The sequence below is a fragment of the Populus trichocarpa genome, chromosome 19 (assembly GCF_000002775.5).
Source record: "Populus trichocarpa isolate Nisqually-1 chromosome 19, P.trichocarpa_v4.1, whole genome shotgun sequence".
In the NCBI taxonomy this organism is placed as follows: domain Eukaryota; kingdom Viridiplantae; phylum Streptophyta; class Magnoliopsida; order Malpighiales; family Salicaceae; genus Populus; species Populus trichocarpa.
Window position 1 is genome coordinate 5053856 of NC_037303.2, and position 10760 is coordinate 5064615.

Consider the following 10760-nt stretch of genomic DNA (forward strand, 5'->3'; position numbering starts at 1 on the left):
TTTTTTAACGTTTTAGATCGTTTTGATGTCCTGATGTTAAAAATAATTTTTTATTTTTTTATAATTTTAATGCATTTTCAAATAATAATCACTTTGAAAAACAACATCTACTACACTTCCAAACATGCTCTTAATCCCAATGCTAATTGGCAAGTCACAAGGTAGTGTTTGATATTGTGGTAGTAGTTGTTTTTCAAAGTATTTTTCATTTAGAAATGCATCAAAACTATTTTTTTAATTTTATTTTTGATATCAACATATCAAAATGATTCTAAAATATTAAAAAATATATAATTTGAAAAAAAAAAGACAAAATTTGACAAAAGGGTGGCCAATAGCCAAACAGGGTATTAAGTTGACAATTAAAGCGTTTTTAGCTTGTCGCTTGCCTTATGTAGAATTGTTTTGAAAACTAACATAATTTTAAAAAAGTGAAGAGTAAATAACACACTTTTAAAAAGTTTTGGGGAAATGACATAGTTTTTACATAACTGCTATTCAGAATAACGGTTATTTAACAACCGCGATTTACAATAATGGTTTCATAACAAGTCCACGATTCTGAATCGTGGTTATGATGTATATTAAAGCACAAATATTTTCCTCCATTGCCGCCGGTTCTCAAGAAAAAAAATCCTATAACCCGAAAAAACCCAAGAGAGAAAGTCATCAAATCACCCAAAACACTGTCCAATCCTCCATAAAAACACTAGAATCATCTTTCCCTTGTCACCACAAGTATTTCTATCATTTTTTAGTTGCAAACCACCGGTCAAGCTTTTGTGTCCAACCAAACCACTGCCACCAATCACCTACACATCATGAAAGCAAGGTGAAGCACTTACATTGTCTGTTAGTTTGATGGGTTTAAGTATTGAATTAATAAATTTTGTGTTTTGATTTAATTTAGTTTTTGTGTTATGTTTGATAATTTGGAATTTGTGTTGTATTTGATAATTGGATTATTTTAGATTATGAATGTTGTAATAATGTGTTGTTAATACAATTGATGTTATTTATGGAATCAATTAGACTTGAATTAAAGAAATTGTGGTTTAAATTGATTATTGGGTTAGTTTTCATATTTAATTATATTGTTTGAATTGATATAAATTTTATTCTAATTGATGCAATTAGTTGTCATAATTTAATTTTTAATTGTAAAAAAAAATTTAATTGATAAGTTGTAAAAATTATTGTAATTGAATTTTTACAATTAATTATAGTTTTATTTCTGTTATTATGGTTTATATAATAACAATTTGTGTTTGTATCGAATTGTGAGATAATTTATTTTTGATTAAACAAGTATTTTTTATTTTACAGAACATGTCTTCAAACTTCTTTATGTTGTATCATTATAGTGGTACTATCATTCCTGTACGAATAATAGTATCACTTATATTGACAGAAGTACCGTGTTCTTAAATGTTACTAGAGGCATGTCATTTGAAGATACCAAAAAAAATTATATGTGAAAGACTTGAGTTGAATTATAATGATGTTGAAATAGATATCACTTGGAAGTATCTTGTTGGGGAGCATCAATATTTTCCGATACGGATTGCTTGTGATGTTGATTTTAGAAATATGATGAAAATGTTCGTGCAAAGTGGAACAAACATGATGGAGTTGTATGTGAGTAGCCGACCTAAACTTATTAGATCATATAATATGGAGCTTAGAGATACTAATATATAAATGCCCATATTTGCTTGACCACTTAGACAATTATCACATTTAGCTTATACTGGTACATCTAGGACATTGGAAGATAGGGTTATGGGAATTTATGATGAAAATATGATTAAAACTACATATTGTGATCAGTGCAGGTATGATTTATTCGATCCTAGTGATAATGAAGATAAGAATGTCGGGAGTTTAGTTGAAACATTAGATAATGATAATGATGATGGTGATGATGATGTAATGAGGCCTCCAGTTCTAGAATTTGGTCGTGATACTGGAGTTGATGACATGGTTTGTAATGATTGGTCTGTTTATCATAAAAAAATCAGCTGGAAGTGGTAATTTGGTTATTTGATAAAATTTCAAAACGAAAGATGATTTGGTGAATGCTGTTAAGTAATGACACATTGCAAGTTTACTTGAATATTGCGTTTAATGTTCAAACCAAATATTTTTTCAACTACAGTGTGTTCATGTATCTGGATGTCAATGGTACTTATATAGGGGATACCATAAAAGGTTAGATTCCTTTGAGTTAGCAAAGTTGAAAAGTAAACACACAAGTACCACTATATACATAAAAAAAAAACCATCATCAGCTTGGTACTAAATTTATTGCATCAGCGTTGTAACTCTTGTCCAAGATAACCTTGCATTATTGTTTCCAATATAAGAGAAGAAATTAAATTGTACTATAGGTTTAAAATTTCTTACTATAAAGCATGGGTTACAAAACAAAATATACTTGAGGAACTTTTTAGAAGACATGATGACTCATTTGAAATGTTACCTAGATTGTTTGTGGCTTTACAAGAATCAAATCCTGGAATAGTTGTTGAGTGGAAACATAATGGACAACTTGATAGTGAAATAATTGTGTTTGGTAGTGTTTTCTAAGCATTTGGTCCTGTAATTGATGAGTTCAAGTCTTGTAGGTCTATCATCAGTATGGATGACACCTGTCTGTATGAAAGGTTCAGTGAAAAGTTATTGATTGCAGTTGCTTTTGATGCAGACAATGAGATTTTTTCTTTGGGCTTATGCATTAGTTGAAGAAGAAAATAATGTTAACTGGAGTTGGTTTTATGACTCATTCAACGTCACATTATAGGTAACCGTAATGGTATATATATTATATCGGACAAACATGCTGATATTAAGTATGAAATGACAACAATTTGATTTGAACCGATTGGATATCATTGGTATTGTGTTAGACACAACATGCAAATTCAATCACAAATTCAAAGATTTGTCAACCAAAAAAGAGTTGCTTAGGATGTACTATGAATCTTCAAAGCGTAAATTTTATGAATGATTTGATGTTATGTTGTTTCCAGTCCATTCCACTTTATAGTTAGGGTTCAGGTGTCCTTGCATGTTTGTATAGGTATTTATGTCAAGCTAGCTTTGAGAAATCAAAGCAAGTTAGAGGATGTTTATTACTTTTACAGGTAAAATAAATGTAATAAGTTTGTTATTTTTATATTGTGTTATTTTTATATATATTTGAGTTGGTTACTGATTGTTGTATGTTTTTTTTGTACATAAAGCTATGATCGTGAGAACATTTACACTTGGAGAGGCTACGAATTAAGTCTACACCTGTTATGTCTATCCATGTTTTAGAGGTTGATATACAACTTCTGTTAGAATACAAGTAATATGTTATTGAACATATAAATTATGTTGTTTAGATTAAGAATATTTTTCAAGGAAACCTTATTTAATAAATTTCATTGCTTATTTATTAACAAATGGTGTGAGAGTAGATATTTTGAACATAATTCAACCCACGTTTTGAAATTTTATCAAAGTGAGTTAGATAGACAACAATCAAATGAAGTACGTTAGTAAATTATGAGAGTGAAATAATTGTATGTGTTGATGTTGGCAAATGATGAGAATTGATTACTTGTATTGATGTTTGATTTTTTGGATGTTGGTAACTCCATTAAAATAATTGTGTGTGTTGACATTGGTAAATGATGAGAATTAATTACTTGCATTAATGTTTGATTTTTTTATATTTATAAATGTTGGGAGATAATTTTCCTGGGTTGATATTGGTAAATGATTAGAAATAATTGCATTATTGATGTTTCGATAAATCGGTGAAACCTTTATTCTACAGAAGATATGACAGCTGCTCATGTTATATACACACTGGCCATGAATTTCTGGACATCAGTTGTCCCCCTTGTATTTTTTGAGCTTGTTGAGTTGCATTGTCTGGACCGTGTGATGCGATAATTTGGCTTTACGCAACTCATCCCATATGACATAGATATGAGCGATCAGTTACATTCCATTAGTCGTCTGGGTAGAATCGCCGATTAAAATTGGATGATCTACCATCTCCAACATATATTGATGTGGGATGCACAAAGAAATTTTAATTTTAGAGAGGTGCATATTATAATTTATGAGGAAGAATACATAGGTTGGTACCTGAGTATAACATGTCAAATCATTACACCTAACCCAACGCAAGTTCCTCCATGCGAGGAGATATAGTATGAGCCACATGCACGACGTATTCAGAATGTTGTAAGTATTTGTTACTTTTTTATAAGTTTTGACACAATCATTATATTTTACTTATGGATTAATAATTTTATTTGCTTCATATTAGGTTAGACAATTGCTACATGATGATCGACGTGTTATGATTGATCTTCGTGATCTTTCTGATGATGATGGACTTTCTTGTTATTATACATCTTCCTGCCTCGAGACATGTCATACTACACTTGACATGTTAGGAGAGACACTAAGCCTAGATAATGTTGTCTCGGAGAATGAAAATCATACAGATAGGTAGAAGTCGTGCTATTGATGAAGCTGGTTAATCCACTCATCATCGCAAAAGACATAAATAGGCCCAGATGTATTATTATATTGTGTATAATTATTTTTTTTATTTTTCTATTTAAGAGTTATTTTTATTATTACTAGTCTTGTAATATTATTTTTGGTAATTGTCATGTAGATTTTAAAATTGTCTTATATTTTATACATTTTCATACTTGATTTATATAAGCATGATTTAATATCATCAAAAACAGATAAACATGTGAACATGTTTAAAATTTTGAATCATTCATTAACAACTTAAAATACAAAAATAAAAATAATATTTAAAATACACACGTATTAATTAGAAATTATAATTAATAAATAAAAATGATAATAATATATCACATTTTAAATTATGGGTCTTGTTTGGTTTTTGATTGCGGTGATTTAGACTTAGTTCTATGTTAAAACTGAATTTAAGACACAATCACTATTCTCAGCTTAACAGTTCTAAACGAACACTAATAATAATAGTAATTATTAATAAAACTGTGTTTTTCAATAACGAGTTAAAACTGTACTATATTTCAATTTTTTTTTTCCTGCGCTATTTTTCAAAAACTTAATGCAAATTATGCTAGTTTGATAAAATACCCCTTTCTTTTCTTATGTTTTCATATATTACATTGACAAAGAGGTTGCATTTGAACCATAATAACATAGAGGGTCTAATTTGAGCAAGCATAAAAAGTAGAGGGACCAAAGACGTTGAACAAAAGGAAGCAGATGCTAACCCAGATAAACGTTTGACTATCTTTTTTCATTTTTATCTCCAGATCACTTGTTGCTTCTCTCTTGGCAAGGCACAAGTTTCTGCTCGCATTTGCTATGGCGGAAATACTTTTGTCTGCACTTTCTGTTGAGTTTGTTTATGGATTTTTGGATCCCTTTAGCGCTCTGAATTTGAGTGAGGCACTGGAAATCAAGGGACAGCTGGAGAGGCTGCGTGAATCATCAATCCTGGTTCAGGCCATGTTACAAGATATTGAGGAAAGACAACTGACAGAGGAGTCCTTGAAGCACTGCTTGGATCTGAAAGATAAAGTTTTCGATGCTGAGGATGTGATAGACGAGTTTGTTTATGAGGCCCTCCAGCGAAAGGTTGAGATCCGAAGCCTGAGGAAGAAGGTACGCAGGTTCTTTTCGCTTTCCAACCCCATTTTGTTCTTGTTGCAACTGAAACGGAAGCTTATGCGGAACAATAGATCGCTGGATAAACTGAAAAATGAAGCCGCTGGATTTGGGCTTCGAGTTGCATCTTTTAGTACAATTCTCGAAAATATTCCGAACCAAGAGACAGACTCCTTTTTTGACCACCCAGAACTTATAAAAGGAAGGGAGGCCGATGTCTCTAAAGTTATCAACTTGCTGACCAGCTCAAGCAATCAACAAGATCTTTCTGTTATTCCTATAGTGGGCATGGCAGGTATAGGAAAGACAACGTTGGCAAAACTGGTGTTTGATGCTGTTGACGACGGAGAATTTTTCGATGAAACATTATGGGTCTCTGTTTCTGATGATTTTGACCATCAGAATATTTTGGGAAGTGTGCTGGTTGCTCTTTCGAGAAACATGGGAAGAGTAGAGAACATTGATGTGATGGTTGACCGTCTTCAGCAGGAGTTGGAAGGGAAGAAATTTCTTCTTGTACTTGATGATGTGTTGAATGAAAATTATGAGAAGTGGGACAGGTTACGGAATTTTTTCTTGGGAATTAGTGGAATTAATGGGAGTGCCATCATTGTTACAACTCATAGTAGGAGGGTGGCATCTATAATGGAGACATCTCCCGGGTGCAGGTATGAGCTGAAACCACTATCTTGTGACGAATCTTGGTCCATTATTAGTGAAGCGGTGTCTGGAAATGGGGGAGGACCAATAACTTCTGACTTGGAAGCTATTGGGAAAGAGATTGCAGAAAAATGTGAAGGTCTTCCATTAGCTGCAAGGGCTTTCGGGAGAATGATGCGCTTGAGATTCGGGATAGAAGAATGGTCATTGCTCAGAAATCTTCATGCTTGGGATGCACTAGTTAATCAAATTTTACTTCCAATAAAGCTAAATTATGATTGCCTTCCGTTGACTGTTAGACGGTGTTTGGTATATTGTTCAATTTTTCCCAAAGGTACTAAAATAGGAAAGGAACAGTTGATTGAACTTTGGATGGCTGAAGGGTTTCTTGGGACATCTAACGAAAGGATGGAAGATAGAGGTAATCAATGTTTTAGCTACTTAATTGACAATTATTTTTTGGTAGATGTGGAAAGAGATGAGTTGGAGAATATTAGAAGTTGCAAGATGAATAATATTGTGCATGATCTTGCATCTTATCTTTCAAAATATGAAGTGAAGAATTCGGAGGCTTATCCTGGTGTTGATGATTTATCTCATATTCGTTATGCAAATCTTAGTTGTGACACAGAAAATGCACAGGAGTTCTTCAAAACTGGGGGTAGAAAATTACGTTCTTTGTTTTCACGTGATTTCATTCATGACTCATGGAACTTCAAAAGCTTGCGAACCCTAAGTCTGGATGGTGCTGATATCAGGGAGTTGCAGGGTTCGATCGGCAAGTTAAAACATCTGAGATATCTTGATGTATCGCGGACTCATATCACGGCATTACCCGATTCCATCACTAATCTCTACAACTTACAAACTTTAAGACTTGTTGAGTGCAGATCACTTCAAGCACTTCCTAGAAGAATGAGAGATTTAGTCAATCTGAGACATATCCATGTTACTTTTCATCACCAGATGCCAGCTGATGTGGGATGCTTCTCTTTCCTTCAAACATTGCCATTCTTTATTGTGTGTCAAGATAGGGGCCAAAAAGTTCAAGAGCTGGAGTCCTTAAATGAACTAAGTGGGAGATTGTCAATATACAATCTGGAGCAGGTGAGAGACAGAGATGAGGCTGCCAAAGCAAACTTGCGTGAAAAAAAGGGAATATGCATGATGGAATTTGTATGGAGTCCAGAAAGAGAGAATTTTGACAATGATGATGACGTGATTGAAGGTCTGCTTCCTCACCAAAACATCAAAAGCCTGAAGATTGAGAATTATGGGGGTAAAAAATTCCCATCATGGCTGCTGCTGAGAACTCCCGGTACTGGTGATTCTTTTCCACTAAAAAATTTGGTGAATCTGAAATTGTTACACTGCAAGAGAACAGAAGAATTGCCAACGCTTGGACTTCTTCGTCGCCTTAAAGTTCTGGAGATTATTGGAATGAATACCATACGATGTATAGGCATGGAGTTTTACATAAATGAGGGAGAAAGCAGGAGGGAAACAATGCCACTGTTTCCGGCATTAAAAAAGTTATCTCTACAGTGTATGGAGAATCTAGTTGAATGGAGAGCACCGGCATTAGGTGGAGGAAGTGACATGATTGTATTTCCTTACCTTGAAGAGTTGTCCATTATGCGTTGTCCGCGATTGAACAGCATTCCAATAAGCCATCTTTCATCACTTGCACAACTTGAGATCTGCTTTTGCGGTGAGTTGAGTTATTTATCTGACGACTTCCATTCATTCACATCTCTTGAAAATTTAAGAATAGAAGTTTGTCCCAATCTGGAGGCCATTCCAAGTTTGAAGAATCTGAAGTCCCTTAAAAGATTAGCCATTCAACGATGTCAGAAATTAACTGCTCTTCCATCTGGGCTGCAATCCTGCACATCATTGGAGCATTTATGTATACGATGGTGCGTAGAGCTAACCTCAATTCCTGATGAATTGCGAGAGTTGCGCTCCCTACTTCATTTAGAAGTCACAAAATGTCCAAGCTTGAACTACTTTCCCGAGGATAGCTTATGCTGCCTCACCAGATTGAAGCAGTTGACGGTTGGTCCTTTCTCTGAGAAGTTGAAGACTTTCCCTGGTCTGAATTCAATCCAACATCTCTCGTCCCTTGAAGAGGTAGTAATATCTGGTTGGGATAAACTCACGTCCTTACCAGATCAACTTCAATACATCACTTCCCTGAAATCTCTGTATATACGGCGTTTCAACGGAATGAAAGCTTTGCCAGAATGGTTAGGCAGCCTCAAATGTCTCCAGCAGCTTGGGATTTGGAGATGCAAGAATCTGAGCTATCTACCTACAACCATGCAACAACTCTTTCTAGCAGAGAGGCTAGAGGTCATTGACTGTCCCCTTCTAAAGGAAAATGGCGCCAAGGGGGGTGGTTCCGAGTGATCCAGAACTTCTCACGTCCTAGGATCAGTTCCTCTTATCACAAGCAGTTTAAATAATTATACATATGGAAGGTAAACTCATGTTTTATTTACTCTCTAATCCCTATGTTATTCATCCATTCTCGGTCTCTTTTCCTAATTAATTTGGTCACCCATTTGGGTTTGATCCGCAGGGCTTTAGGATTGCATCTTGTAAGCTCGGTGCTAAAATGAAATCCAATTTCTCGTTGAAACTTGAGCTAGGTACTTCAATTCTTTCATGTTCAATTAATTGTTCATCTTTATTAGCCGTTGTTACAAACTTTCTCGTTATATTAATTCAGGTGGTCATCATACATTGTTTTCTTGCTAAAATCAAAACATTTTCTTTATTTTGCAGAGTATTTACCCTTTCTTTTCTGGTGAAATGTTTAGTAGTTTAATATTAAAAGTTTCCAACATATTCTAATGAGTTCATTCATGTTAAATCTAATTATGACATTCATAATGTTAGAAATTTGATATGCTTTAGAAAATGATGCGAGCATAATTCATTTTTTTTCTTTTACTGTGAGAGTTTTTCTAGGACAGGATGTTGACCATGAGCGGATGACATGCTGATGAGTCTTGATGGGTGTATAAATAAATGCTAGGAGATCATTCAAAGGTTCTCTCTTTTATATAGCGTTTAGGAAACATGGTTTTAAATGCTGTGATTTAGTAATTTTATAGCTGACACAAGGAAATTAAAAATTTTGTAAGGAAATAAGATCATATATTTTCAAGATTTGTTGCATTCCATACAAACTTGTATGAATACTAGTTTGGCCAACTGTCTACATGTGAGTATTTATTATTATTATTTTTTACAGTAGAAAAGAGCGCAAGAAAGCCTTGGCAAAAAGTCAGCAGCAGAGTTCCCTTCTTGAAACCCACGACACTGCTTCACCGACGATTCTCTACAAGACATCTAATAACTTGAACAATCCCCCGCATGAAACTAGTCATAGCGTCAGACCTGGTTATCAACAACAGAGTTTCTAAGGAATCAGATTGTAATATCACATTTTTTTTCGAGTTATGCTGGTTCACTTTCCATTTTTCCCCATTTCTCTAGCTGATTTCTGTACAGTTTTTTCTATTTTACTTTCCACTTTTTAAATTGTGTACTTGTAAACAATATCCAAGTCATATATTCATCCAACTTTAAGGGTTAGGTGTAGGGGTTAAAGATGTTGTTCTTTGTCGCTATATAGCGGTGATTATTTTTCTAGAATAAGATTAAGGTGATTAAGTTTTGTGAAAAAAAAAAGAAAGAAATTCTTGTTTTTTTATTAATGAAATTAAAAGAATGAGAGTCATTATCTAATATTATAATCACTAAAAAACCTATTAGTTTGGATAAGATGACAATTTGTGAATAGAAAGGACGTATCACTCTTAAAACACCTTATTTAGAGTAAGCTGCATTGCTATTTGTCTGAAATAAACTAAGGTCTTGTTATGTTTTCTAACCATAGGTTTGTCTAAAGTTTAAAAAAAGTTCTTAGAAAGGATGTCTTTATCTTACTAGGTTAAAACTTATTCATTTTAAAGTCAAGACATATAAATAAATGGAATTGTTTTATTTATTTAATACCGGAAATACATTTTGTGTACAAGTTTATAATCTCAGATATTAAACAAAATAAATTTTTGGTAAAAAGAATTAAAACATATAAAATAAATGATAAAAACACTTTTATTTAAAATCAAGAATACATCTTATGTATAAGTTTGTAATCCTAGATATTGAAAGAAACGAAAATAATTTTTTTGATATTTTTGAAATATAGATCAAATTATCATGACTTTAATAATCTAGTTGTTATATCCAAAAACATGCATACAAAGTAAAAAAAAAACTATTTTTTAATGATTTTTTATATAAGAAAATATGCAAATATAATCTATTTTTTAGAGACTTGTCCATATGAACAAAAATAAAACACATATTTTTTGGTATTGTTTAATAAGAAATTTTTATTT

General features: G+C 33.0%; 1 protein-coding gene across 7 annotated transcripts; it reads left to right on the plus strand.

Annotated features, from left to right (window-relative positions):
• Positions 1 to 5293: 5293 nt before the first annotated feature.
• Positions 5294 to 9951, plus strand: LOC7491058 (putative disease resistance protein RGA4). 7 transcript variants are annotated; one of them, XM_052449609.1, is made up of 4 exons: positions 5294 to 8825; positions 8927 to 8996; positions 9319 to 9399; positions 9605 to 9951. In XM_052449609.1, exon 1 carries the CDS (start codon positions 5380 to 5382, stop codon positions 8752 to 8754), a length of 3375 nt encoding a protein of 1124 aa, XP_052305569.1. In that variant the 5' UTR covers positions 5294 to 5379; the 3' UTR covers positions 8755 to 8825; positions 8927 to 8996; positions 9319 to 9399; positions 9605 to 9951. The 7 variants fall into 7 exon arrangements, with proteins under 7 accessions (XP_052305569.1, XP_052305570.1, XP_052305565.1 ...); XM_052449610.1 differs by having other exon boundaries at positions 9608 to 9951; XM_052449605.1 differs by lacking the exon at positions 9319 to 9399.
• The last annotated feature ends 809 nt before the right edge of the window (positions 9952 to 10760 follow it).